The sequence below is a fragment of the Aspergillus ibericus genome (genome assembly GCF_003184845.1).
Source record: "Aspergillus ibericus CBS 121593 unplaced genomic scaffold BO80scaffold_15, whole genome shotgun sequence".
NCBI lineage: Eukaryota > Fungi > Ascomycota > Eurotiomycetes > Eurotiales > Aspergillaceae > Aspergillus > Aspergillus ibericus.
In genome coordinates, this window is record NW_020292113.1 from 114227 (window position 1) to 140810 (window position 26584).

Here is a 26584-nt window from a genome sequence, read left to right on the forward strand (position 1 = left end):
CTCCGCCGCCAATTCGCATCGCAACCTTATCAAGCAACCTTGACCCTCCCCTTTCACCATGCCGGTAAATCCCACATACTATTTCCTCAGTTCCCCACTAACAAATTAAAGCTCATAGTTTTAACCGGATACCCCTGCTCCGGCCTCACCTACCGAGCCCGCCAGCTCGCAACGCAGCTCGAAGAAACCCAAACCGAGCTCTTCAAATCCGGCGCTCTTCCTCCCACGAAACCTCGCTACAAGATCCACATCGTACCTACTCATGACCCTTCGCATCCGAGAACCGTCTACGACCATGCCCGCACAGAAAAGGAGACGCGGGGCGTTGCGTACGCGCGGGCAAAGCGCGCCCTCAACAAGGACAGCTTCGTGATACTCGACGGAATGAACTACATCAAGGGATATCGGTATCAGCTGTGGTGTGAGGCGAAAGCCTTAGGGACGACATGCTGTGTGGTATGTCCTCCTCCGTCCTCCGTCCGCAACCACAACCGCATCTAACAGCCGAATCAACAGGTCCACGTCGGCACCCCAATCGACCAATGCGTCGCAAACAACAAGGCCCGACTACGCCGTCAAAACGACACAGACAACACCACCAACAAGGAAGACACAGCCCAGTCCAACCCAGAATCCACACCATCCGAACCCTCTCCATCCACCGAACCCTCCCCCACCACCACCGACACCGAAGACCCCTACCCCCCCGAGCTCCTCAACAACCTCATCTTCCGATACGAAGAACCCAGCATCCACAGCCGCTGGGACAAGCCCCTCTTCACCGTCCCCTGGTCCGACGCAACCCCCCCAATCGCCGACATCTGGACCGCCCTAACCGGCATCCCACACCCATCCACCACCACCACCGACTCCACCACAACAACAGCAACCACACCCACCCTCTCAACCCTCACCAGCGCCCTCCACAACACCACCCTCCCCTCCACCGCCAGCACCACAACCACAACCCCCCGCTCCGGCCCCCTCGGCCGTCCCAAAATCAAACCCCACCAAGCAACCGCCATGCCCATCGCAACCGACTCCTCCGCCCTCTACAGCATGGAAAAGCGCACCTCCGCCATCGTAACCGCCATTCGAAGCTTCACGCTCGCCAATCCCTCCGCCGAAGCCGCGCTCGTGCAGGCCCAAAACACCTCCAATGCCAATAATCGCGGCATCTCCATTCCCGTCCCGGAGGCATCCACCCCCGTTTATATTCCGGCGCACGTGGCGACCTCCGGCACGACGGATGAATTGGCCGGCGCGGGAGGAATCCTTGCATTGCCGAGACTGCAGAGACTCAGGAGGCAGTGGATTGCGTTGAATCGGGCGTATGTGCAGGGTGCGCATGCGTCGAGTAAGGGGGGTTTGACTGCGGAGCAGGTGCCTGATGCGTTTGTGAGGTTTTTGAATGCCGAATTTGGCGGGGAGAGTGAGTGAATTCTTTTCCTTCTCTTGTTTTGGTTGGATTGTTGGGTTAGTTGGAAGGGGTTTCGCGATAGAAAAAAGTTTACATAGATTGGGGAAGCGTGTATTTCGTGTTGCGTATCGTATAGAGGGCGTCGTTTTGGTATCTAGGTATGACCGACTACTACCTATTTTACGAGTGATGATTGGAAGCTACTACTAGGTATCATGTTCAATACCTCAAAAAGCAAACTAGCGATTGGTAATTGTACGAAAAAGACAGTGAAACAGTAAAGATTCAATCCAAAATTCGATAGAAAAGACAACTTTTTGAGTCCCGAATTGATCAGGTAATAATAACCTCATAACAGCCAAAAATAACCACAAGATAGGTATCACCAAGCTATATCCAAAGCCGGAATCGTAAATAGAAACAGAAAAGGATATAGACAGAAAAAAAGATCAAATCCCGGTACATCAATCCGGCAGGCCTCCTGTTCCACGACCTGCACCTATACATGAAGGAACAAACCCATCGTCTAAATCAGACCCAAACAAAACCCCATATACAGACCCGTCCATCCCATATTTTCTCCATTCACACCGTTCCCGTATTTTTCAACTCTCTCTTCAGTGGACCTCGTCCTGATGCAGGGCATCAACAGAGAAAAGTAAGTAATAAACAAGCCAACCAGCACCAAAGATACACAAATAGAACAGAAATGTTTTTACAAAGCCAGGCACAGCAAGCTGCGCGTACAAAGAAGTGGAAACTGTCGCAAGGCAATGAAGAAATCAGGAGCCATGTCCTATCCGACCGCCTGAAGCTGCCGTCCCCAATCAATGCCTCCATCGCACCAGTCACAAAGTGAAGCCGATGGCTGGAGTCATACCTCTACACGACGGGACGATGTCTGCGTCATCGAGGGTTAAGCCACGAGATGTGTTGGAACACATCGTGGCCGAGAGCAAAGCCCTCTTGACAGCCCCTGAAGGTCGAACGATCCTTAGGAATGAAAGTAGAAAACCCAACCGGCCGTGTGTTAGCGATCGTTCATGGACTTTTCCATGAATCTGCTATCCATCACGGCTCAACTCATGCCTGATATCATGAGTCCTTCCTATGGAGACCACTCAGCGCTGGCGATCCTTGGGGAGAACAATTTAAAAGATCATCACAGAAACAGTGATGCATTCACGCAGGGAGGCCGTGAGCGATCTGGGCAGCAGCCTGGCTGGCCTCAATGTGGCGGTAGTTGAGTCCAAGGGTGATCAGCTCCTGAAGGCTGGCATTGACCTTCTCATGCATGGAAGAATCCTGGGGCGTGATGTTGCTGAGTTCCTCAAGCAACCGAGAGCGGCAGTTGTAGTAGTTGCGCTCCGCATTCTGGAGTCTCTGGCTGTGATGAGCAGAAGTCTGCTGGGCAGCCTTCAAGGGGTTGGTCTGGGACTGAGTGGAGCGAGTGCGCTTCATGGTCGGGGCGCCGGTGACACCCGCAACTCTGCGCTTGCGTCCAGCAGTCTCCTTCTTCTTCGCCGGTCCAGTGGTGGGGGAGGCATCCGGGGAGCTGTGCCTGTCAGAAGAGGCAAAGTCGTGGACCCGTCTCATGTGGTCAAAGAGATTCCAGCGGCGGGGGAAGCCATATCCAGGAACCGACCGGTCACAGCCTTCGAACAGGCAAAGATGGGGGTTGTCTCCATGACCGTGGAATCCATGGGCCTCGCGCTCATGGCGGAAAAGGCATGCGTTGGAAGAAAATTGCAGCTGAGCATCCATGCAGGCAGCCACCTTGCAGCGGTAGGGCTTCAGGTGAGAGTCCAGGTATTTGCTAGTCATGATTAGTCTCGACGCTGGAGAGAGAGAGCGAGAGGGTGACTCACTGATAGGCACACTTCTGGGTGGTGGGAGGGTGGTTGCAAGGCTTCTCTCCGTTGGCAAAGGGGCAGTAGTACTTCCCATCGCTGTGAGTGGGCAAAGAGTAGTAGGGGTGATCCCGGGGGTTGCGCAGGTCGGCGCCTTCCTTGGCTTTCTGGCGGAGGGTTTCCTTGACCGGCAGGGGTGGGAAAAATTCAGGATCCTGCTTTACTTGGGGCTGAGAGAGAGAGGTCTGCAGAGCGGGCCTACGGGCATTCTTAGAAGCGCGGATGGTTCTGTGGCGAGTCAGTACATCTGTTATCAAAGCTGCATCACGGTCCAATACTAACCTGTTGGGGTCCTGTTCACTCAGAGGCGGGGTGAGTGGGAACAAGGGGTCTCCTAGGTTTATTCCATGGCTTCCAACGGGGGTGGTGGTCACATCTTTCAACATGGCATCTTCATGGCTCATGAAGGTGGGGTATCCGGAGCAAGAGGAAGTAACAGAAACATCATTACTCGCGTCAGACAACGGAGGAGAAACAGGCACTGACTGGAACATGCCAGTGGTATATTGATCCATGGGTGATCCTTGGTAGTTCCGAGTGTCTGCAACAATGGAGTTCCACGCCTCGTTGGCGGCCAGGTGGCCGTCATCCGTGTGAGAGCTGTGGGAGAGGGTATCATCGGGAGTGCAAGAGGACTGGGTACCATTCTGGCCACAAACTTCATTATCAAAGGCAGAGAAGTCAACCAATGAGGAGTAGTGGTTGAAGTCATGAGCATGAGAGAAATCCAGGTCATTGGGCTCTGCCATGTCCTGGATGCCTGAGAAATCGGATCCGGCGTGATGATACATTATATCACTGGGGCCAACGGTCGATGGCAGCAGTTGTTGAGAGAAAGAGAAAGAGAGCATCTGGACTTCGGGGGACTCTGGTTTGGACATCGCACCACTGTCAAGTGCATCCACGTCGCTCAGAGACCAGCCCTTCAAGTCACTGGGAGTTCCGTGGTTCGGGTGTGTGCTAGAACACAAGGAGAAATTGTCCTGGCTCGAAAGGTCATCATCCTGGAGTCCTCTGGAGGCCATGTTGGGAATTCCTGGGATCATTTGGTTTGGTCTCGGTTGAGACATCTGGTCCATAGTGTGCAAAGATGACTGGGACAAAGACATGTTCTCTGGGTCGTTCTTGATCTTGGTGGACATTGTGTGATCTAGATCCAGTCTATTTGGAAGAAAGAGGCAACACTAGAAGCAACTAGGAGTCAGTATCTCTACACCTAATCGCTGGTAAACAATGACAAAAAGTGAACGATCGTGTGCATCTGAAATCCACGTCGAATAGGGGCCTGCCAGTCAGAGTTAGAACAGTCATTAAGCACGAAGGTTGAGATACACCAACCATTAGGATGTTGTGGGGGCATGGTGTCCGGGTAGGCTACCGCTAGATCCAGAAGAGGGGCTGTTGTTAATCCAGGAACAGACTGAAGCATGGGCCAGGATCGCGATCGGATCGGAATGAGGGGCAACATCTCCGTGGTGCTTTTTTGGTGTCGATGCTGTAGTATGAGGTCGTCCAATCATGGTTAAGGTATCCATCGAAGTGTCCAGACTACAAGAAGTTCACAGTAACGACAAGTGCAACACATCAGTTGAACCATGGGTCAGGCCATGAGAAGTCGAGATCCAGCAGGGTGTGAGAGCGAAAATCCAAGGTCAACATTCATTGTTATTCCAGCGAAGGCTTTCTATCCAGACAGTAGGGATCCAAATCGGGAACGGAGAAAACAGTCCAACACAACGGGGTCCAAGGCAAAATGTCCAAAACTCCACACTAGGCTTAGTGAGGAGAGATCCAGGGGTCCAGGCAGAAGGATACTCCAGAGGGGTGTAATCGATGGCGAGTGTGCCACATTAAACAACACTCGAAGTGTCCAGTCACACAGCGGTTGCTGTGGACGTCAAATGAATTCCATGGTCAATGTTTGCGTGAAGCCGTCGTGTGACGGGGAGAATCCGGCAGGAGCAATAAGATTCAAGAGTCCAGGGGGTCCTCTAGTGATGCAATTGTCGAATGATGGTCGAAGAATAGGATCCATGGTGACTTTCGAAATGCAACAATCGCAAGGGAAAGAAGAAACGAAACAAACAAACAGAAGGAGAGTAATGAGGGGTCTACCTGTTATCTGTTGCCGTATACTCAGACGAAAAGCCTGGGAGTGGAGCGAAAAACAAAACAAAGCAAGCAAATCCTATCCAGGAGACGGACTGGGTTCCAGCGGACAGTCAAGGGTTGTTTTCTAGCCAGGACAGAGAGATTCTTTGTGATTTTCCAAGATCCACGGATTGGACACTTGTAGAGCAGAAGAAAGGAAGCAAGTGGATATGGAGAGTAAGCAAGCTGATTTGACTGTGACAAATCTAGCACAAGTGGGAGAGGATGTGTGTGTGTGTGTGGATAAGGTGAGGCTTAGATGTGGAGTAGAGGAATCGAAAGGAAGAGGGGGATGGTTCGTTGGGTATCTAAGTGCAAGGTTGAGTTTCTTCTTTGAGTCTGGTGTGAGATGAATAGGAAAGGTCGAGAAGAATTCCATCTGGAGGGGAAGCGGCGGCCTTTTAGAGGCAACGGAGCAGCCAGGCGCCCTCGTTCAGGAGGCCGGGCGTGGGGGCCCTCGGAGGAGACAGTGCGTCCAAGCGTGTGCCGGACGTGCATGCTGCTGCTGCCGGCTGCCTCACTGGCACTCTCGAGCATGATGATTTGGCCCTGCGAGACATGGCGGTGATAGTGGTGCAGCGCCAGGTGGTGTTGTCCGCCCACTATCTACCAATGATTTCCAGTAGTCGCCCATCGTCCCGGCTTGACGTGGCCGCGGGTGGATGTATCATTTGCAACGGCACCACCCGGGCAATTGCTCAATATAGCGGTGAGGCGGGAATCAACCGCTCTCCACTCGTCCGGTGGCGATCATTGGTGGATGAGCAGGAAATGGGATGCAGTCTTGCATCACCGGCAGTGCAGCCCCTCCGCCCACCAGATGCCAATCCGTAGTGATTGGCGCCGAGGGATTCCATCTTGTTCCCCCGTGGTTTGTCGCGTGCAGGGCTATCGACGGCCCACAGCCATTCAGCGCCGCCCGATGGGTCCCGGCGCATCAATCAGCGGCGTTTCCTCGGCGGCCCCGCTTTCCCTCGTGAAAGTCACCAACTCTCGGTCCTCCTGGAGGGTCATCGTTTGGCTGCGATGCCAACACGTCAAGCCCTCCCTCCTCGCGCGGAACAGGGATCCCGCTTGTCGCGACTACTGCACGCAAACAGAGAAGAAGAAATGTGTCGATTGCCCCTCATTCCCCGGCATAGGGGGGTTCCCAGCCACTGCACCTCGCCTCGCCCAATGTCGCTGCAGCAAAGGAGGGGGAGGGGTCAAAGGTACAGTTTGGACATGACTTGCTACGTTTCATGATGATGAGGACCTACATCCCTCGACAGGTTGACGGTTGACAGCTGCACTCCGGCGGCCCTCCACAGCAGGAGATTGGCACCACGGGAAGTTGGGCAGCAATGGGATCATTTAATTACGGGACGTCCGGGAAGTTTCGACTCGTCGGCGCGGCCCAGAGCCAGTTTCTTTTTACGCTTGTCTCAGAATAAGGTGAAATTCATAAGCAGGATTGGATTTATCACAATACTAATTTCAAATCGCGCGCCATATGAATAAAAATAAATAAAAGTCACCCGGTCTACTCCGTGCTTCGCTGTGCGGTGGTTGCCTAGTAATCTTAAGAGCATGCAATGTCAGCGACGAACCAGTAAGAAATCCAAATCGTAAACAGACAATGACGCAATGGGTGTGTGTATCAGATAAAGGTGAAAGATGGTATACAGTTTTCGTTCAGCAATCCGAAGATCTCAGGTGAACTATGCTTATTGGTATGGTGTTCATCATCGTGAACCAGAGGTCCCGGTGACACCCATGCGAGAAAAGGGGGAATGAAAAGGGATGCGCTTACCTTGATCAGAATCACATAGCTCAGAAAAGGGGTATCCGAAACGAAAATAGAAAAAAGAAAACGCGCAGGCCTCGCCAGGGGACCTTGTACTACGAGGCTGCCAGCTGGTCGCGTTGCTGACACGAAACAGTTTCAGAAACCCGCCTACATCAAGGCAAGGCCAATGAGCCCGTCATGTCGGTTTCGACGCGGGCAAATGAGATGATGCAGGCACCATCGTTGCTGTCCGGCAATCTGTTGACGTCGAATGGTGGGAAGGAAGAAAGGAGTTTTGCATGTGGGAAGATAATTTAAGAGCCGCCGAAGCGAAGGCTGCACGTGATTGCTTTGCATGGTTTGCACTACCCACCGAGCCGAGGTTCAGCCTCCAGAGATCCGCTCGACATGAAGCTAAACTAGTGAGCTTAAGTTGGTGACCTTCAGCTGGGTCGTTCTGCCGGGCCGAGCCGTTTCCATATGACTTGCTTAGACGAGTCCTACCGATGCTAGTGATGAGACTTCACCATACCTCTTGTGGTAAGCTGTTCAATTCTCGCGCACAATTAATATAGCATAATCTATGCTGGCTTGGCACAGTTAGCGGTAGTCTCCAAGCCGGCGTTGAGGTGCTCAACCCCTTCTTCCTCACCTCTTCACATGCAGGGGATGTTGAAGGTATCCATGATTAATGCGTACTTGCTGGATTCGGGTAGGTCCAACACAAGCTGGAGCGGCTGTTATGTCTTGCTATAGTCTCGCTCAGCTCAGGAAGCTGCTTATATTGAGGTGATACCGTAAGCTGGCGTGAAGGTGTAACGTTATCTTACCTCCGCATCGCATGGCCATCACATGACAGACAGTGTCCCTCTGGATACTACCGCAGGACATCTTATCCTTTCCGCTTTACAACTCTGGGCAATTACCAAGCCTGCCATGCCAATTTCACAGAGTCGGGAGGACGATGAACTGGACAGGGGGTCGTCTGCGGCGACATTCCGATATCCACGCTAGAAACAAGAAGCAGCATTTTAGAAAGCCGAGACCACCAGCGAGAGGTCCTCCAGCGACGCTATTCAATGACCCAGGCCCTCTCGAAGAGAGAAGGGACTTTGACCCAGGTGACCAGCTGCGTCAGAGCTCAGACCAACGGGTATACTACATCTTTGGAGATTCAATCCCATGTGCGCGCTCGCTATATGCTAGCTAACGTCCAACCAAGTCTCGCAATAGGATCTCCCGCTCTTGCTCCGGAAACCCAAACATTGCAGCAGCTATACATGAGCCCTCGCCGGCATCTCAGCGCTTGGATAACATCAAACGCAGGCTTCTAGAAAAGTCGGACTGGGCATCCGTTGGTGTAGCACGTCCTCTGAAGGTGCTATTCCCTCCGGTACAGGCGCTACGGGAATTTGGGAGGCGACGAAGAATAACGGATGATGACCGTGAAAGGTTGAGGTCGTCCGTCTCGCGCACACGCTCTATCCCCAACACAAAGCGTAGTCAAGATGCAGTGTCCGATATAGGATCCATCCAGGGTCTGGATATAAGGATAAACGGAAGACCTGTTGGAGCTGATCGTTCGAGAACGGATCGCAGCCAGCCAGTGTCATCGCAGTCAATGCTTCTAGACCGTGAAGAGTCCACTCCTGCAAAAGGAACCGCTTTTATACCGGAAACTGATCGTGATAATATTATCAGGAGAAGCTCATTCGATCAGAGATCTTGGATACTGGGCTCCTCAAGCGTCTCACTTCTGTGTTCATCCCCCACCGGGAAATTGTCCACCCTTGACGATTCCATCCATAGTTCGCAATATATGATCGACGAATCCAGACACAAAGATCAGTTGGGAGATAGAAAAGAGGGACTGCTACAGTCCGACAGCAACTCCGAGACGTCACCGGCGACACCTGTCAGAAGGCGTTTTACAATCGACGACCAGATTCTCGCTGAGCAAGAGGGAAGATTCAAGCCTTACAATGCATCCTTGGGAACAATCAGATATGGCGGCAGCCAACAGTTCGAGAGCCCTTTTTCTCTCAGGGGATCATCGCAAGGACTTGAGAGCAGTCATAGGACAGCGCACGAGTCTACAGGCACATCGTCAACCTTGAATCACTCCGGCCATGGCTGGCTCCCTGAACCGCGCCACAACATACAACGATCTATATCGCGGACAGATAGAACCGTGACTGACTTTGAGCCATATGCGCCTAGAGTTCACGGAGGGCAGTCTCAGCTAAGTACAACTGCGCAGCAAGCCACATATCCAATGAAGTTGTATGGCCAGTCTGTCATTCTCGATGGCAACCAATTCACCAGCCACGTGGATTGCCATAGAGGTGGACAGGCTGAACCAAGCCTCACATGTCGTCCTGCCACTTCTGGCGAGGATAAAGATGGTGCACAGGCGACTGGATATCCGGTCGAAGTCAACCCTTTTCGGACAGACAGCTTTGCATTGTCAGCGAACGCATTCAAGTTGAAGCACACTGTCTCCCCGAGATCAGCGATCTACATTGATCAAGCTCGCGTAGCAAAGGATCGGGTCTGTTTGGCAAATACTGGGAATCAAGAATATTCCGAGGGATATCCCCAGCCTAGATTCAGACGCAAGTACTAGATACATACCCGATTACTTTTCACCTACCTGATGTAACACCTGTTGTGTTCTGCATTCAATCAACCTCCAGTCCATCATGTATATGCAGCGCTGTTGTACAGACCAACTACACCGGATATACTACCCATCAAGAAGCGCAGCCTCTCAATAGCTTATCGCGAGTATCCCTGCCAGCATCCATCGCATAAAATAAGACTACAGCCCCAGGCAGCAACGACCAGAGCAGTCTAGCGCTATGCCTGATCACATGCTGATCTTACGTCAGGCACGGACAACGTGACTCCACATCTCCGCGGTACCCCGTACAGGTACCTAGTACCTCCAACCACAACATCCACCTCCCTTCACCTCCATCCTCCTCCACCAACACCACAACCAGACACCAAAGCAACATGCGCCCTCTAACCCCCCTCCTCACGCTGCTCACGCTCCCCCTCACCGCAACCACCCACCCAACCACCCAAACACCACAAACCACCCCGATCAACACAACCATCAACACCACCACCGAACTCCGCCCCCTCCCATTGGTAATCTGGCACGGCCTCGGCGACAACTACCTCAACCCATCCCTCCAATCGCTCATCACACTGGCCGAAAAAATCAACCCAGGCACCTACACACACCTCATCCACCTCTCTCCCTCCTCCACCGCCGACCGCCAAGCGACCTTCCTCGGCAACCTCACCACGCAAATCAACCAAATCTGCGCCCAACTCGCGGCGGACCCGATCCTCAGCACCGCCCCCGCCATCAACGCCCTGGGCTTCTCCCAAGGCGGGCAATTCCTCCGCGGCTACATCGAACGCTGCAACAGTCCCCCCGTCCATAACCTCGTGACCCTGGGCAGTCAACACAACGGCATCTCCCAATTCCAGGCCTGCGAGTGGACAGATCTCATCTGTCGGGGCAGTGAAGCGCTGCTACGATCAGGGAGATGGTCGCCTTTCGTACAGGGCCGACTCATCCCAGCACAGTATTTCCGGGATGCGTCGAGTGAGGAGGAGATGGAGGCGTATTTGGAGAATAGTAACTTTTTGGCGGATATTAATAATGAGCGGCTGGTGAAGAATTATGCCTATAAGGAGAATCTGGGGAGGTTGAATAAGTTCGTGATGTATATGTTTGAGAAGGATCGGATGGTGCATCCGAAGGAGTCGAGTTGGTTTGGGGATGTGGATGGGAGCGGCGAAGTGGTGGAGTTGAGGGATAGGGAGGTGTATAAGGAGGATTGGTTGGGGTTGAAGGGGTTGGATGAGAAGGGGGGGTTGGTGTTTCGGACGCTGGAGGGGGGGCATATGGATGTTGATGAGGAGGCGTTGGAGGGTATTTTTGAGGAGTGGTTTGGGGATGTGGAGGTTGAGTTTGATCAGTGGGGGGTGGGGACGCGGATTCTAGTTAATCAGGAGGGGAACTACTAGTAGGGGGGATTGATTGTTTCTGGGATTGATTGGGCTAAGACCAGTGATGCGTTTCTATATGATATACCCGGTTCGTTTATGTCTTACGACACGTCCAGTGCTGGCTGGGGGTAGTGACAATGGTGATAGTGGTATTAACATACACTATGTGCTACATAACCGATGGATTAGACCACCTGTACAACCGATAACATGATGTAATTGCAGCAGCATAATATCCAACAAATCAACGCAAACAACAAGAAAGGACACCTCATGCAGTGTACACAGTACAGCTCTATCGCCACGACCCACGGACGGCCCGTCATGGCATAAGGACACAAAGGAAATTGGTCGTGCATATAGCACAGGGAGTGGAAGGATACAAACAGACTAGTGAAGGAAGGTGGATATATCATGGGTCTCGACAATCATGACTCGAACCGTTGGAAGACCCGGGAAAAGAAGACAAGATGAAATAAAAAATGAAAATAAAGTATGGAGAGAAGGACGAAAGTGAGGTATAGAGAGCGAAATGAGAGATGGAAATAAACATGTCAATATGGTGGACGCCCGATTCCGCCCGTCACACCCCGTCGACTGGCACCACGGGGCCTGCCGGTGCCGTTGCGCGACTCGGCATGCGCCGGCGACAGGAACCCGTTCAGCAGGTTCTGCACGTCTCGTCGCTGAGCATTGTCCGAGTCGCCCATGTCAGGCACGCCGTCATATCCATGGCTTCTCGGGTATTCACCGTCAGCGGCTGCAGCTGCGAGCCCCGTGCTCGACCGACTCTTATGCTTGCTGAGAGACTTGCCGTGGTGAGGTGCGCCAGCCGTGCCTGGCTTACCGTTCGCTACCGGCAGGCGACGCGGCCCCGGGGCAGTGGATGGTCGGTCAGAAGCCAGGGAGCGTTGCGAGTCATTCGAAGCACCCCCGGAGATGGTCAAGGACGCGGGAATCGGAGGCACGGGGGGAATATCATCAGCCATGTAGTAGGCCTGTCCATTCTCCATGTACGCCAAGCTGGAACCTCTCGGGGTGATCATGCCGTCTCCATCTACATGTCCGTCTCGGGTGGACTGGGGCCGTATCGACGCTCCATCCCCGTCGATCTCAGACAAGGAATAACCGCTGACCATGCTTTCGCTGCTGGACGAGATAACGCTGCGGTTGGAAGCATCCAGGCGACCGCGCAGCGGACTCAGCCGTCGCATTTTGTCCTGATCGTTGATCGAAAGAACGCGCCGCAGGTCATTAACGTGGACAGGAGACTCTCTAGAAGAGCCCTGAACCTGTGCCCTGGCGGATTCAGGAACGCTCATCCGACGCGCATTGTGCAGGCCGGCTGCACTCTGGTGTGCGGATGTGGGGGAGCTATTCGAAGGTGAACTGTTCTCCGCCCCACTGAGGTAAACATGGCTGCGCATGGCTGTTGTTCCAACTCTGGAGCCATAGAGAGACAACGCTTCGTTCTTCTCCCGCTCCGCAGCAGCCAAGCATGATTCTCGAGACCATGCCGAGAGCATCTGCTCCCTAATGAGGGGTGGCAAAAGATGGTTGTGTTGAGAAGGAACAGAACCATGTTCCAAAACGGGCATGGTTAAGCTGCGTGATGGAGAGCCCGGGGGGCTGTGGGCAGAGGTGAGCGCGGCTTGATTGTATGCATGTTCGATACCCCGGACAAAGGGCTCAATATCGCCCGCGAACGCGGTCATCTGGTCTGCGCCCTTGACATTATCGGCCATGGCATGAGATTCGCCATCTTGTAGGATATGATCGAGATCAGCCGCGGGCAAGCGGATGTGGTCAAGCCAAAGACCGAGCTTGCGCCTGTTCAAGATTTCATTCTGAATAGCGAGGCCCATCGGTGAGGCTTCCAGCTCGAATCGCTCAGACAAGGCCCACAGATACCCATAGACCAGGCTTCCGATATGCACCTTGGCAGATCCCGAGGCCAGGCTTTGAGCGGTGCTCATATCGTCTTGAAGCTTGAGCACCATGGGAAGCCCGAACCGAGCGGCGTTTACGCCGAGTTTCTCGACAAGATTCGTCAAGATCAAATGGAGGAACCGGATTTCGGAGACGCGGGTAGGGCTCTCGAGCGCAATGTCGTAGAGAGTCAGGTGGAGCATGCGGAGGAAGTTGAGCTGCGCAGCGATTGCGGCCTTCTCCCTCTGCACCCCAGTCGAAACAGATCGCTTTCCAGGCCGTTCGCCAGCATCCGTTGGCTCCCGCTTCGGGCTGGTGGGTTTCGCGTACTTGTCCTTAACCATCAAATCGCTCTGGTTCGTCTCAAGCTTCAACCAGGACAGTAACGCATCCGCGTATGCGTAGCGCACATCACCTTGACGCTCCTGTAACAGCCACTGAGTCCCTTCCCAGACATGAATTCCCACGTGGTTCCGAGACTCCACGCCAGCCACAGCGGCGGGTTTGCGAGAATTCGCGACCAAGAGAATGTTCTTGATGGCTCTCAGAGCGGCAACCCTACCGCCAGGGGATGAAAAGGCTACCGCGCTGGATTCCCCAGAAAGACTACCGGTCTGCGAGGCGGCACCGGGAGAGTCGACCTGAATTTGTCCAGGCTGATCATTGGGAGATGAAGGCTTGATCCGAGTCAAAATCACTCGGATCATGTCCACGACTTGGTCGCCGTAATAGATGTGTGTAGTAAGGTTTCCAATGGACCTCTGAAAGAGAGCGAGCAGTTCCCTTCTCTTGGCGGATGGTTCGGTTGGCTTCTCCGTACCCGCAGGCGACAGCAAAAGCGACATGTGCTGCAAGAGACCCAAAAGAATATCGATGACACTTAGTCCAATCATATTCACCGGTGATTTCAGCAGCCAGTCGATCATGTAGACAACGGTGAAAGGCTCATCCAGGGTCTCTTCTCTCGGCGTAATATCGAACAGAAGCTCCATGGCGGCTACCAAGATGATGAAACGGACCTGCACCGGACACCATTTTGCGACAAGTTCGATCAACGACGTAGCCCAGTTATCTCTTGAGTTTATGGACAGGCCTAGATTGGTGGCTCGATTCCTGCGAAGGATGAAATCCAACACAATTTTGGTTGTCACGCGAATCTGGCCGCGGCTGCTTCCGGTAACAACAATGCGCTCGAGGCAGCGGAGTGCGAGAAGCCTCACATCCATTTCCGCTTTCTTGTCCGCATCAGCCGCGGATTGAGAAGCCAATGCCGGGTCGCCATTCACAGTGTCGACGGTCTGGACGGTCGCGTTGCTAACTCGCCGCCGGTGCGCGAGGTCTGCTTCACTGCTCTTTTCCGATTCTAGGAGCTGGTTTTCCAGATATGCAAGCACATCCTCATCCCCTTTGCACAGGTTCTCCAGAATCACGGGCAATATCATCCTCAGCGAATCTCCGCCATCAGCAGCCAATCCCGCCTCAGAACTGACTACGCCCTTGATCGCACGTAGTCCCGCATTCCTCCACCGTATCGCCAATGGGCCACTGGCAGCAGGGTCCAGCTGAATGGGATCGACCTCAGCAAGGCTCGCATATGTCCGTACAACTTCGCGGTACTGAGTCGCAAAGTCCTGTTCCGCCGACAGCGCCGCCATATCCTGATGGCGGCAGAAAGTCTCGAACGTTGCGATCGAGTCCTCGACAATCGTGATATCCCGGGAGCGCAGGACCGTTTCGATCACGGTCAACACCGATCGGGCGTAGATTGGGAGATCGCGGGGAACTTTCTCGATCAGCGCAGTGAGGATCTGAAGGGTCACCTGTACATTGCTGTAGGACCAGTCAGCTAGCCATCCAAGTTGTCTCTGCACAAATTGCATATATCCCCATATCTCCGGTCCCCTGCAACATACCCGATCTTGCGGCGCCAGACATCCCGGGCGGCCCGTTTCTCCAGGAAAGCGCCGACCTTGGTCAGCTTACTGCGACGAGTGCTCGCATAGTAGAGCAAATAGGAAAGTTCACTGGGATTCGGTTTGACTTCGGGAATCCCCTTCTGATATTGTGGGTAGCATTTCAGGACCAAGACCTGATGCTTTGGCCGACACGACTGGCGGACGCCCTCCATTGGCAAGGAGATACAGGAGATACAGGGCGATTACCCAATGGTCGCGGTATAAAGCAGGTTTCGAACAAGAAGTGGGGGAGGCGCAGGTCCGATGGTCAGAGCAGTCACCTGAAGGCAGATATTCAATGACTAGGCAAGGATCTGCCAGCAAGACGGAGCATGAGGGAGTTGGTATCACGTCACTGAAGCCTTGGCCGGGTAAGGTAACGGTCAACGTGGTTTAAGGAGAAAGGAGAAGGCTTCCAGGTCGGTTGTAATCACCACGGGTGGGGTAGATCCATCGGAGATACTGGCATCCAGCCGGGCAGGGGGGTGGTGGGCAGTACGAAGACGCTATGAAGCGTGGAGGCTGGCAAGCGAGGCAGAAGCGAAAAGTCGCCCTCCGGTTCCCTGGCGGATGGCGATAAGTTAGTGTTGGGTTGCCGCGGCGAGATCACGCCCAGGTCGGGAAATTCAGCCTGGCGCCGCTCCGGCCGCGTCAGTCCGCTGGGCGGTCGCTGACCTTCGGGTCCCATCCAGCGGCCCATGGAAGGCCCTCTACACTTATATTTTCTACAGGGACTTTTGGTAGGACATTAAAACTTGAATTGGTGGATTAGTGATGCCCGACTGCTCGATCTACAGTAGTGTAGGCCCCCTATGAGAGATTTCCCCTGCAACCTAATATCTACCACCCACGGCAACGTCATAGGCAGAATATCAGGGACAGTGTGCATATCGGGTTACTACCACAAGAAACACTTGGAAGTTGCGAATATTCCAGCCCAGTCGCACCCCGGATTTTCCTCTGGTGCGCATGTTCCCACCGTCCTTAATCTTAAGCCAGGCCCGCTCGGGACTTCAACCTCAATTTTCAATCGAGATGGCTCGGCAATGCGTGCTAGACAGAAGCATTTTGTCGAGGACGTTCAGGAGTGCTGGTCGAGGTCGGAGCTCCAATGACTAGCCGGTTCCGTGGCTGATCAGGGGATACCTCGGTCACACATGACCCTCGGGAGGTCGTGGGCCACCTGGGCTGCATGAGAACTGCATAGACCGCGGCGAGTCGACATGCCCCAGTATAGAAGACAATGCCCATGCACAATGCAAGTCTGTTGCTTTTATATCTCCATTGTTTCCCCGCTGCCAGTGCGTGGGCGGCAGAGGCTCCAACAGGATGCCCCGGCATTGGATATTCCTCGACCAGTCAACGCGCAGCATGCCTCCTACTGCTATTTCCAATATCACTGAGATCTCCCTAGCTTGTCTTGGCTTGTTCTCCCTCCTGTTCTCCGGTCTCCGCAGATGTTTCGCCTTGATCGCCTTGATCGCCGGCGATGCCAGTTCCCGCTAACATCTCAATGACATCTGGGCGAATGATGTCGCGACGGAAGGTCTCCTCCTGGAGCAGTCGTAGCGCACGCAAGGTAGCACCGGGATGAGTCAAGAACTGAGCATATTCGGGCGTCTTCCAATACGAGTAGAGGTAGGCAAGATATGCTGCAAATGTCTGGGCGTCAGGGTCCGGGGACTCGTTGTTTATGTCGCTGTCATCGCCGGATTTGTTTATCCCCAAGAGATTCGGGTATGTCACGGCGAGGTGGGACAGGTAGTAGGGATTGGCGAGCGAGGAGACGAACTCTAGCTCGAGGGTAAAGCGCGGGTTCGTTAGAGTCGGAGGCGGGGGCTGCTGTGGTTGATCGGAGGGGGGCTGCGGTTCCATGACGTGAAGAAGAGACTATTGGAAGAACGGGGCTTGCCCGAGAGGGGTGACGGAGCAGTAGAAGCAACGGATAGTTGGAGAGGTTTATGTTGCCGTGAGTCGGAGAAATCAAGACAGGCGGCGCGACCTACCAGAGGTTGCCAAGACCAGCTCACGATGCACCTCCCGCCTAGTCGGTAACTCCATTATTATCATGACTTCTATACCCACTAGTGTCTCCCCACCCAGCATTATTGGCCAGTGGCTAGTTCGATCGAGCTGGGATGTCTTTCGTGCATGGCATCTATCTACTTACGCTGTCATGCTCTTCCTACAATAGTTAGCTTTTTTGAGGATTCACTTCGCTAAGAAAAAGCCAAGTTACACGTCGGGCACCTGTTTGCTTCAAAAGTATATATACTAGTACTACTCAACTTGAAGAAATCACACTCTAGACATCCGAATCACTTATCAATAACGGAGAACGATAATATGGAGGGGCGGAGCAGCCAGACCGGAGAAGCTAGCAATGGAAATATTCCCATTTATCTCTACCCAGGCCCCCATAATCCATGGATATGAGTTCAGTCACTTCAGTGGTCTGCATCAAAGCAATGACAACTAAGCACCTGTCAAACGGCCAATGATATCGAATTATTGCATGTCCAATTAGTCACCCTCAAACAGCCGTTCCAATGGACTAGCGCCATCGGACTATCCATATGGAACCTACGCGGGCAATGAGATCGCCAATTAATCGCCAGTCTGCCCTACGAAAATTTTTCTAATCAATACTTGCCTGCTACGGCTGTGTTGATAGGAACAGCCCTTAAGATAGAGACGGACGCGGCGGTGTCCCATTCCTGCCCACCTTTACAATCCGATGACATCTTAAGCATTCTTTGGCTTGGCCAGAGCGGTTCTCTAGCCCTGTTGTTTATGCAGATTGCCGTACTTTTGTGACACACAAGAGCATCGATGACGTTGGCATTCGATCGCGCGATAAGCCTAGATCGGCTGATCGGACAAGGGCGATAAGTTCGAGATCAAGCAGCAGCCAGGACCGAGAGCCAAAGGACGTGGAATGCATTCCAAAACAGCCCAAGGCCCCCGGGTCGAGGCCATACGTTGGAATCAGAATCCACCCGAGCAGGGTACTTTGTCTGGCTTGATTACCACCTGAAACGGAGCGGTACAACCGTACAACACTGGTATCCAGGACATGTAAGGTTGTACTGGCATCGACTTTGACAGTCACGATTTCTACAGAAACCGGAGCCGTACGGCACGGAGTGTCGGAGCCTGGCCTGGGAAAAGCAGTATGATTTATCCCGCAGGTCGGAAATCCGTGCAATAACGAGGATGCTTGGACAATCATGCCGACGGAGTCCGGATGTATTCCAATATTTTCCTGTGGCCGGAAAAAAGAAAAGGGAAAGATTTTAAAAATAATCCTACTATGTATGTACTGGGATGGTTGTGGTGGTGGGCGGGCCAACAGAGACCACGAGCGAGACCCATCGGTACCGTGGCGACACCCACCTGTCGTGCTCCGTCGGTTGATCGAGTCAAACTCAGCGAATGGGTGGCTGCATCGTCCTGACCGGCCAAGAAAGGCAGGACAGCTGGAACATTCCGGATGCTATCGGACCGGTAAATTGTTCTGCAGAGAAGGAGGGGAAAGTGCGCGAGCTCCGGATCTAAGTATATACGCATGTACGCAGCCACCTCACGTACGAGGTGGACGAAGTAGTATGTAAGGAAGGAGGGAAGGAACGGGGTTGGCAAGGTAGGTCACGCAGGTGACGCAGGCCTGCCGGAGGCGGATTAATCAGACGCAGGTGGGATATCCGGAGGATGGAAGAGCATGACCAGGGGGATCATCCTCATCGTGGTGGCCCGCCTGTCGATCGGGGCACAACAATGGGCGGGCGATTCTGCAGGTGGGCGTGCATTCCTGAGGGAGGAGCTGACGCAAGAACCCGAGTATTTTGAGAGGCTGTTCCTCATCCGGGATAAGTGATAACATCTCCAAAATAAAATGATTCAGCCTGATAGTAGTGGCGATTGAAGAAGAAGAAGAAGAAGAAGAAGATGATGATGATGATGGTGACGATGTTTCTATTCTGGGGGTGGCAGGGATCAAATGAAGAAAACGAGAGAGAAAGAGAGAACGGTGGAGCTGGGAACGGTTTGTCACTGTCGAACTCTCAGGCAGCCGTACCAGGACCTCGTTCCTACTACTAGCAGTTAGTCGGGGGGGCAGATCGCTCGCAGTGTGATTTTTCCTGCGGATGAATTCCTACTAGTCAGTAGACGCATGAACCCCAGCTTTTGTCCGGCTGCCGGGGGTCCCTGTAGATTGCATTGCTGCATATGATCGGAGACCGTCCTGGATGTTTGAGAGGGAAGGGTGGATGTCAGTTCTTATATCCAGTACAAGTACTCCGTAGATAGCAATCAAGCAATCAAGCAATCAAGCCCCAGGCACAGGAACGGTCCAACCCCTGAGACGTCGGTCGCCTGTCATTGCGTGGACGTGGTGGCTGATCCCTGGAAACGGTTTAACTTTTGGCTTTGCCGTTGTTCTGGGGATGAGATTGGAGGCACCGGGTTGGTGGTATTATTATTATGATGATGATGATAATGATGATTATGAAGTTAGTAATACGAAGATTATAATTATAATTACTCCTTTTCTTTCCTTTTCCACCTTCCAAATATTGCCAATTGCCATCCAGGCCATGACTCTCTGTTGCCAATGCCACTAGGAAACAATAACCTCCCCCCCCAGCGATCGAAGATTAATATTAAACCCGAAGTAACCACTCCACCGGCCAGCAATCCTTTGGGTCCCTTTCCTGTCCTGCTCCTTTTGCCGTGTGGTCGTCGATCGAATACTACTTACTCCGTCCGCTGTTCCGTCTTCCCCAAGGGGCGCTTTCTCCTCATAGGTTGGCACCCGTCAGAACCACTGCCCCCTCCCCCCCCTCTCTCTCCGTGCTTCTTCCACGCTCTCTCGCCCTCTCCCACTCTTCCTCTCTCTCTCGCTCTCTTGCGCTCTCTCACGCTTGCTCACTTTCCCGTGCGTGCCTCACCCGCCTCAGCTTCCCATCTATTCGCTCGCTCTCCTTCTCTCTCCCTCTCCTTCTTTTCCTTCCCTCTCTTTCTCTCTTTCTCGTTTTCTTCCCCTTTTCTCTCCTTCTTGTACCACACACCCCCCCTTCTTTATCATCAACCCCCCCATTATCTAAACTATCCAGATCTCGGCCGGAAAATTAAACGGCCTCGCCTCCTGGTGGAATTAAGCAATTTTAAAAAGAGACAGGCCCATCCGGTCGACCTGCCGCTACCCAATTATTTCTCCCCCCCTGACCGACAGCCGCGGCATCGCCGTTTCAGCATCGCCTAAGCTCTCTCTAGTCTGGCGTCTGCCTTCGCAGTCTCGGCCTCCTGATCATCCACTCACTCACTCCTGTCTTTTTATGTCGCTTTCCTCATTCCCCAATCATCTCCTCTGAACTGCCTTCTTTCGACATCGCATTGCGTGGACTCGCAACACACCATGTATGCCTCTCAGCAGCCCTCGACCTACTCCTACCCACCCGGCGTCACGCTGGGCCCCTCAGGTGCGTCATCTTGCTGATTCCGGTTTTGTCCCCTGGCCCTCGTTCCAGGATTCTCTCGTTATCTCCCTGCTGTTTCACCTCTAGCGGGGCTTCCTCTTGGTCAGAGTGTTATCTGTCCTGAACCGTCTCTATTTCAGACCGTGCATCCCCAGTTTCATTTCGTGCCTTTCAAATCTAACTTTATCTTGTCCTTCATCACAGGCTCTCCTGTTCAGCAAGCTTTTGGCCCAGCACCCGTCAATTTGGGCTCGAACAACCCCTTCAGGAACCGTGCCCTATCGCCGTCTGCCAGCTCATTCGCATCGGCCAGCGGTCAATCCGAACGGCGAACCTCAACGAACCCCTTTGAAGAGGACTCGTTTTCACCGCAGTCAGCCCCGGTCGTAGGGGCAACCATGGCGTCCCAAGACATGTCGTCGAACACCCGCGAGCTCTTTGTAGGTCCATATGCAAGGATTTGCTACTTCCGCTCAGGCGAACTGACTGGAGTTGCGTGACAGGAAAACCTCTCGATAAACCCCGCTCCCCAGAACACGGGTTACAGACCTGCCCCGCCCCGCCCGGAGAAGCCTGCACAGAATGGGTATTCCACCAACCGTGTGCCTCCGCCGAGGGAACGCACAGAGCGCCGCGAAAACGATTCGCTAGACATCTTTGCTGATCCCCCGAAGACAAGCAGTGGCGCTAGGTCTGGTCAGAGAGACCGGAGACCTCGTCGCAATTCGGAGTCATCGATCATGGAACGGACTCCCAAGCCCGTGGACACCGAGGAGGAGAGACGGCGTCGCGAGCGACGACGCCGGGAGCGGGAGCGGGAGGCTCGCCATAAGGATGGAAAGGATGTCAAGGATGTCAAGGATGCAAAGGATGGAAAACACAGATCGAAGAAGTCCAACTATCACATGGATATTATCGACAAGCTGGATGTGACCAGTATCTATGGCACAGGAAGTGAGTCGGAGCCCGTCGCTGCCCTTCACTGGCAATTATTAATGTTAACGTCCTTGTCTAGTGTTCCATCACGATGGGCCTTTCGATGCCTGCAATCCTAACCGTAACCGCAAGGGCGTGCGCACTGCACCGATGCAGGCATTCCCCAAGGACTCGGCCAACATGGCCCTTGGGGGATCAGGACCCAACAATTCCAACATTGATCTCAATTTGTTCCACGGGCGCACGGAACAAGGCTATAACGACTTTGCCGCAAGCGCTGCAACGGATCCTCGTAGAAGCGAAAACCCGAACTTCGATCCAACCACCCGCATTGAGCCAATCCATGGAGCGGAGAGCATGGGTCTGGGAACCAGCACCTTCCTGGAAGGTGCCCCCGCAAGCCGGGCGGACATTCAGCGCCGTGGAAGTGGACATGATGGTTTGAACGGTGGAGGCGGACCGAGCGGGGGTGGCTTGCAGCGCAAGAAGAGTTTGGCCCAACGACTTCGAGGAATGAACAAGCCCTCGAGTGGCCGGGTGGTATCTCCAGAGGGCTCCTACACCCCAGCTGTACCCACTGGCTCTGGCCACATTGGAACTATCCGTGCCAATGAGAAGAACCCTTTCTTCCAGGATTATGATGACGCATGGGAAAAGAAGGGCGCCCAAATCAACATGTCCGAAGAAGCCCGCGGCACCAGCGGCGCGCGGGCTCGTTCATCCAGCAGTCCCAAGCAGCCCACCGGATTGGAGCGCAGGTTCACCAATGAACGATCCTACACCGGATTTGAGGAGGGCAAGAGTAACGGTGGCGGCGGCGGCGGGTTCATCAATCGCATGAAGAGTCTGAGAAAGCCCCGGCCTGAGAGGCGTATCAGCAACGACTGAGCGTCTCTGCTATCTCTGGTTAAAGGGCCATATTCATAATTACGTTGCTTTGTGTCTGGTGCAGATTTATGAGGGCAAACCATCGATGGGGACGCTCTGGAAGCATCCACCTCGAATACCCTGAAGCCTATATCGTGCGGGAAATAGGCAGAATGAGGCATTTGATGAGACAAAGCATTGTGACTCAGACAGGCTGACGTAAACGGCATATGATATCATCTGCAGCGTTATCTTGGGGTTTCCGACGCATACCTCAAGGCCTAGAGAGCGACTGTTTGATCCGCTCGATGCGACGTACCCGACCTAAGTGCAATACTTTGGCGAGGCGATGGTGGGTGGTGTTTTTACTGGTAACTACGGTGTATGGGACGCAAAAGGACAGGCGTTGGGAATCGGACCTGAGTTGGACCGGCTGGGCTTTACTGTTTCGTGCTTCTCTTGTTTGTTAGGTCCCTTGAAGGCGATGTCTTTCAATTGAATACATAACTTACCTTACGCTTGTATCAATTCTATAGTCGCACACGTGTATCGGTGCATTGAACGTTGCTACCAACTCTCAGCAGCCCTTAATAAACAGCTACCTTACAATTACTCCGAGATTAACAAGATCCATAAATAGGTATATCCGAGCTAAACCAGCTAAATGTAAAGAAATCACATTCGACCCCATCCGTGTCAGAACCAAAAGAAAACTCAATGCCATCATCATATAGGTCCGTATGAAAAATAGTAAAAGAAAATATGAAACCCAACCCCGAGACTCCCATACATACAAACATAATCAATCACTCAATCCATCAGTGATGTTCATGATAAAAGCCCCTAAATAGTCCGCACCTTTCCCTAAGCCCTTGGAAAACCGAAACAGGAAGAGTCATTCATTCAGCATTTAAAAGGTAGTGATTGGTCTACCGCGCCCGGGTAGATGATTGCATCCGTGGCTTGAAAGGGTCGGGGGCGGGGATACCGGCTTTCCGCTTAGATTGGGGTTTGGGGCGGGAGAGTGTGTATCTAAATTGGGGTTTTGTTAGGATTTGTTTTGTCTGTGAAGAAGTGTGGAGAGGGATATTGGGGTGGGAGGGGAACATACTTGGCAAATGCCCTAGACAGAGCCTTCTTGCAGCTGACCTTCTGGCTGCCGATGAAGGAGTCGACAGTGACGGCGATGGCGCGGTCGATGTCCTGTGCGGAGCAGTATTCCGAAAGACGCATCTTGCAGAAGGATTCGGCGATACGCATAATGGCTTCGAGGTGACGGACCTGTGCAGGGGGTCTCGTTAGTCATTATGCATGGGAGGTGGGGAGGAAAGAGAGAGGGAGGCATACGGTGATAGGGTAAGCACCCGTGGCTAGAGATTCGCGTCTCATGTCGGCGAACAGACGGGCGACCTTGTCCTGGTCGATCTGGTAGAGCTTCGGGTGGCAGCGCTCTCGGGCATAGAGGATGTATTTGCGGAGAAGTTCCTGGGGAATCTCTCCTTCCTTTTCTTCTTCGCGTCTGTGCTTTTCGGCATCCCGGGTGGCGAGCTCCTCGTCGGTCAAGGGAAGGCGGTGCTTGGTCTTCTTGTCGATGCGGTAGCCTTCTTCATCGATGGCCTGGCCGTCAGTGTTGATTAGGTTGCCGTCTTGGTCACGGAGGGGACGGGCGGGGTTGGCGCGGTGGTGAGATTCGATGACGAAGTTGGCGAGACGTTCGTCCTCGCTTGGGTCGACGAGGTCGCGAACGACACAGAGGATGTCGAAACGGGAGAGGATAGGTTCGGTGAGCTGGACGTTCTCGGAGAAGGGTGCGCTGCTGTTATACCGGCCACCGATGGGGTTGGCGGCGGCAACGACAGCACAGCGAGCCTGCAGAGTGGTCACGATACCGGCCTTGGAGATAGAGATGGTTTGCTGTTCCATGGCTTCGTGGATGGAGGTACGATCCTGGTCGTTCATCTTATCGAACTCATCGATCAGACAGGTACCGCGGTCTGCTAGCACGAGGGCTCCTCCTTCGAGGGTCCATTCACTGGTAAGAGGATCGCGACGGACACTGGCCGTCAAACCGACGGCACTGGCACCTTGACCGGTTGCGAAGACCGCTCTGTGGGCGGTCTTTTCGGTGTACTTGAGGAACTGAGACTTGGCCGTACCTGGATCACCCAGCAGGAGGACGTTGATGTCTCCACGAATGGACATCTTGCCTTGGGCTTCTTTGCTGACACCACCGAATAGGGAGAGAGCGATGGCGGTCTTGACGTCCAGATGGCCGTAGATACTGGGGGCGATGGAGCGAACAATCTTGTCAACGATCTCAGGGTCCCTGGACAGGGCACGGATTTCACGTTCATCTTCTTCCGTCAAGTGGAAACCAGCCAGCTGGTCATGGGACTTGACTACATGGTTGGCCTCGATGATCGTGGCGAAGACGGGGAAGCCGTTCTTGTTGTTGAGCTGAGCGTCGTAGCTGTTGCGGTAGATACCAGTGACCTCGATCTCGTCACCAGGCTTGGCCGAGTCGATAAGGTCGGCAAGGAGGACGACCTCCCGCTGGCGGGGGAGTCGACCGGCGGGCACGGAGCCGGGAGATTCCTGCAGGGTCAATTTCTGGTAGTTCCGGTAAACGGTCTTCTCAGAGTTCACGGTGAACGGCCCCTTGGACTGGCAGTTCTGACAGTAAGAGATCTTGACTTCCGCACTGGCTTCCTGCTGGAAGGGGCCAAGCGTGATGTTACACTTTCTGCAAATGAACATGACATACTTCAGTTGCGGGAAGACGCCAGTACGGCGAGTAACGACACCGCTGACGCGGATGAGACAGTTGAGATGGGACTGGCGCAGTTGACGGAGGGTGTAAGAGACGGGAAGATCGGTAATGCGGACATGGATTTCGTTGTGAATGTCGTGGTATTGAGGGTAGTGGAATAGAGTAACATCAAGGGCGACCTGGTCGAAGACTTTCAGGACCTCCGTGGGCTCATTGGCAAGGAAGTATGCAAGTGCCGCTTTGGTTTCAAGCAAATGGGCGTATGAGACTTCAAGGGATGCTGAGTTAACCTCACCAAGGGTCTTGATCTTGTTTCCGTAGACGGAGGCACCGGCGGGGTCAGTGTACTCTGTCAAGAAGGACTTGAACTCTCGGTAGATGGAGCGAAGGACTTGAGGCTGCAGAACCCAGTCAGTGAGATTGGCTGCCTTGACATCAGTCAACTCCTCCAGGGAGAGCTCTTCCAAGGCATCGTCGCCCATCTCGACATCTTCCCGGTCTTCATCGTAATGGTGTCTCCGGCGACGGGGTTGACGAGTAAGATCTATGTCGCCATCTTCATCGTCTTGCAAGAAAGCTGCTGGCATGCGACGACGACGTTCGAGTTCTCGGTCTCTCTTATTCATGCGGGCTTCGAGTTGGCGTCGGGTAGCCATGTCGAGTTCTTCGTGGTCGCCGTCATCATCGATGTATTCTCCTCTGTACTGGTCGTCTGCTGTGCTCCGGTAATCTTTCTCGAAGTTGTCGCCGAACAGATCAATTCCGTCCTCATCCTCAGCCATCTCGTCAATGTCATCGATGTCGCCGAGGAGCTCTGCTTCTTCATCCCGCTCGTTGTCGTCGTCGTCGAAAGGAAGCATGGGAGGGGAGGAAGGGGGAGCTATCGCAGGGTCAGGATCAGGAGCTGGCGACCCATGATGTCTGAAGGCGACCATGACTTACGACTTGAGGGGGGAACGACTGATGAGGTCTCATCATCGGGCTCTCTGGATCTCTTACGACGACCCAGGTTCCCTAGGCCGCGGTTTGCAGCAGAATTGCTGGGACGGAGTGGTGAACTGTTGAAGCATCATTATATTAGTATCAAGGCCGGTTGGCGATGCTGCAGCCAGCATTGACAAGGACCCGGATGCATACCTCATTGTGTCTGGTGTTTAGTCTGGCAAGTGGGGGAAGTTGAAGGGGCAGACTGGAAGAACGCACAGAGGGTGCAGTGCGGGCGTCTTTTTTCTTTCCGTTGGGCAAAGCAAAGGGAGGAAAGATCCTGGACTTGGCGCCGTTGCTGCGCGGCCCCGAACGCGTCGCACCGCGACTCCGACGCGTCCGTTTTCAATTAAACCCCAATTCGGAAACCGGGTCCGCTCCTCAG

At 53.6% G+C, this 26584-nt stretch overlaps 10 protein-coding genes across 10 annotated transcripts; 6 read left to right on the plus strand and 4 right to left on the minus strand.

Moving 5' to 3' along the window:
* Positions 1-58: 58 nt before the first annotated feature.
* BO80DRAFT_463972 (putative RNA polymerase II Elongator complex associated protein Kti12) lies at positions 59-1538 on the plus strand (the record flags this gene model as incomplete). The annotated part of the gene is made up of 3 exons (XM_025722626.1): positions 59-64; positions 112-456; positions 517-1538. The coding sequence occupies 3 exons, from the start codon at positions 59-61 to the stop codon at positions 1438-1440; spliced, it is 1275 nt and encodes a 424-aa protein (XP_025576175.1). The 3' UTR covers positions 1441-1538.
* A 902-nt stretch (positions 1539-2440) lies between these two features.
* On the minus strand, positions 2441-4725 carry BO80DRAFT_44783 (putative C2H2 finger domain protein). Its single transcript, XM_025721634.1, has 4 exons — positions 4669-4725; positions 3613-4615; positions 3289-3558; positions 2441-3236 (listed from the first exon to the last, which is right to left on the minus strand). Exons 2-4 carry the CDS (start codon positions 4470-4472, stop codon positions 2603-2605), a joined length of 1764 nt encoding a protein of 587 aa, XP_025576176.1. The 5' UTR covers positions 4473-4615; positions 4669-4725; the 3' UTR covers positions 2441-2602.
* On the plus strand, positions 4699-5653 carry BO80DRAFT_44747 (uncharacterized protein). Its single transcript, XM_025721607.1, has one exon. The coding sequence runs from the start codon at positions 4926-4928 to the stop codon at positions 5568-5570; it is 645 nt and encodes a 214-aa protein (XP_025576177.1). The 5' UTR covers positions 4699-4925; the 3' UTR covers positions 5571-5653.
* A 1275-nt stretch (positions 5654-6928) lies between these two features.
* BO80DRAFT_501383 (uncharacterized protein) lies at positions 6929-10013 on the plus strand. The gene is made up of 7 exons (XM_025724280.1): positions 6929-7111; positions 7404-7523; positions 7697-7789; positions 7850-7927; positions 8016-8046; positions 8201-8402; positions 8472-10013. Exons 1-7 carry the CDS (start codon positions 7108-7110, stop codon positions 9873-9875), a joined length of 1932 nt encoding a protein of 643 aa, XP_025576178.1. The 5' UTR covers positions 6929-7107; the 3' UTR covers positions 9876-10013.
* A 184-nt stretch (positions 10014-10197) lies between these two features.
* Positions 10198-11524, plus strand: BO80DRAFT_379750 (palmitoyl-protein thioesterase family protein). Its single transcript, XM_025716783.1, has one exon. The coding sequence runs from the start codon at positions 10268-10270 to the stop codon at positions 11294-11296; it is 1029 nt and encodes a 342-aa protein (XP_025576179.1). The 5' UTR covers positions 10198-10267; the 3' UTR covers positions 11297-11524.
* Positions 11337-15833, minus strand: BO80DRAFT_424223 (uncharacterized protein). The gene is made up of 2 exons (XM_025719234.1): positions 15121-15833; positions 11337-15037 (listed from the first exon to the last, which is right to left on the minus strand). Exons 1-2 carry the CDS (start codon positions 15333-15335, stop codon positions 11833-11835), a joined length of 3420 nt encoding a protein of 1139 aa, XP_025576180.1. The 5' UTR covers positions 15336-15833; the 3' UTR covers positions 11337-11832.
* Positions 15834-16424: 591 nt separating this feature from the next.
* Positions 16425-17257, minus strand: BO80DRAFT_44897 (mediator of RNA polymerase II transcription subunit 31). The gene has a single exon (XM_025721714.1). It carries the CDS (start codon positions 17035-17037, stop codon positions 16573-16575), a length of 465 nt encoding a protein of 154 aa, XP_025576181.1. The 5' UTR covers positions 17038-17257; the 3' UTR covers positions 16425-16572.
* Positions 17258-20581: 3324 nt separating this feature from the next.
* BO80DRAFT_444112 (Pal1 family protein) lies at positions 20582-22466 on the plus strand (the record flags this gene model as incomplete). Its single annotated transcript, XM_025721411.1, has 4 exons — positions 20582-20645; positions 20730-21082; positions 21146-21596; positions 21658-22466. 4 exons carry the CDS (start codon positions 20582-20584, stop codon positions 22464-22466), a joined length of 1677 nt encoding a protein of 558 aa, XP_025576182.1.
* Positions 22467-22571: 105 nt separating this feature from the next.
* On the plus strand, positions 22572-22990 carry BO80DRAFT_44909 (uncharacterized protein). Its single transcript, XM_025721724.1, has one exon. It carries the CDS (start codon positions 22676-22678, stop codon positions 22913-22915), a length of 240 nt encoding a protein of 79 aa, XP_025576183.1. The 5' UTR covers positions 22572-22675; the 3' UTR covers positions 22916-22990.
* A 69-nt stretch (positions 22991-23059) lies between these two features.
* On the minus strand, positions 23060-26443 carry BO80DRAFT_501388 (MCM DNA helicase complex subunit MCM2). Its single transcript, XM_025724281.1, has 5 exons — positions 26353-26443; positions 26158-26273; positions 23793-26095; positions 23557-23726; positions 23060-23477 (listed from the first exon to the last, which is right to left on the minus strand). Exons 1-5 carry the CDS (start codon positions 26355-26357, stop codon positions 23375-23377), a joined length of 2697 nt encoding a protein of 898 aa, XP_025576184.1. The 5' UTR covers positions 26358-26443; the 3' UTR covers positions 23060-23374.
* Positions 26444-26584: the final 141 nt, after the last annotated feature.

What these genes read in the sequence shown, in the direction of transcription:
- BO80DRAFT_44783 (XM_025721634.1), bottom strand. Translation starts at nt 4,472, where the DNA reads ATGTCCACCAAGATCAAGAACGACCCAGAGAACATGTCTTTGTCCCAG. An exon ending in AGTGAACAGGACCCCAACAG is followed by an intron (nt 3,559 to 3,612) that starts GTTAGTATTGGA and finishes GACTCGCCACAG; the next exon opens with AACCATCCGCGCTTCTAAGA. An exon ending in ACCCAGAAGTGTGCCTATCA is followed by an intron (nt 3,237 to 3,288) that starts GTGAGTCACCCT and finishes AATCATGACTAG; the next exon opens with CAAATACCTGGACTCTCACC.
- BO80DRAFT_44747 (XM_025721607.1), top strand. Translation starts at nt 4,926, where the DNA reads ATGGGTCAGGCCATGAGAAGTCGAGATCCAGCAGGGTGTGAGAGCGAA.
- BO80DRAFT_501383 (XM_025724280.1), top strand. An exon ending in CAATCTGTTGACGTCGAATG is followed by an intron (nt 7,524 to 7,696) that starts GTGGGAAGGAAG and finishes GGTGACCTTCAG; the next exon opens with CTGGGTCGTTCTGCCGGGCC. An exon ending in ACATGCAGGGGATGTTGAAG is followed by an intron (nt 7,928 to 8,015) that starts GTATCCATGATT and finishes AGTCTCGCTCAG; the next exon opens with CTCAGGAAGCTGCTTATATT.
- BO80DRAFT_379750 (XM_025716783.1), top strand. Translation starts at nt 10,268, where the DNA reads ATGCGCCCTCTAACCCCCCTCCTCACGCTGCTCACGCTCCCCCTCACC.
- BO80DRAFT_424223 (XM_025719234.1), bottom strand. Translation starts at nt 15,335, where the DNA reads ATGGAGGGCGTCCGCCAGTCGTGTCGGCCAAAGCATCAGGTCTTGGTC. An exon ending in GTCTGGCGCCGCAAGATCGG is followed by an intron (nt 15,038 to 15,120) that starts GTATGTTGCAGG and finishes CTGGTCCTACAG; the next exon opens with CAATGTACAGGTGACCCTTC.
- BO80DRAFT_44897 (XM_025721714.1), bottom strand. Translation starts at nt 17,037, where the DNA reads ATGGAACCGCAGCCCCCCTCCGATCAACCACAGCAGCCCCCGCCTCCG.
- BO80DRAFT_44909 (XM_025721724.1), top strand. Translation starts at nt 22,676, where the DNA reads ATGATATCATCTGCAGCGTTATCTTGGGGTTTCCGACGCATACCTCAA.
- BO80DRAFT_501388 (XM_025724281.1), bottom strand. An exon ending in AGTCGTTCCCCCCTCAAGTC is followed by an intron (nt 26,096 to 26,157) that starts GTAAGTCATGGT and finishes ACCCTGCGATAG; the next exon opens with CTCCCCCTTCCTCCCCTCCC. An exon ending in CTGTCTAGGGCATTTGCCAA is followed by an intron (nt 23,478 to 23,556) that starts GTATGTTCCCCT and finishes ACCCCAATTTAG; the next exon opens with ATACACACTCTCCCGCCCCA.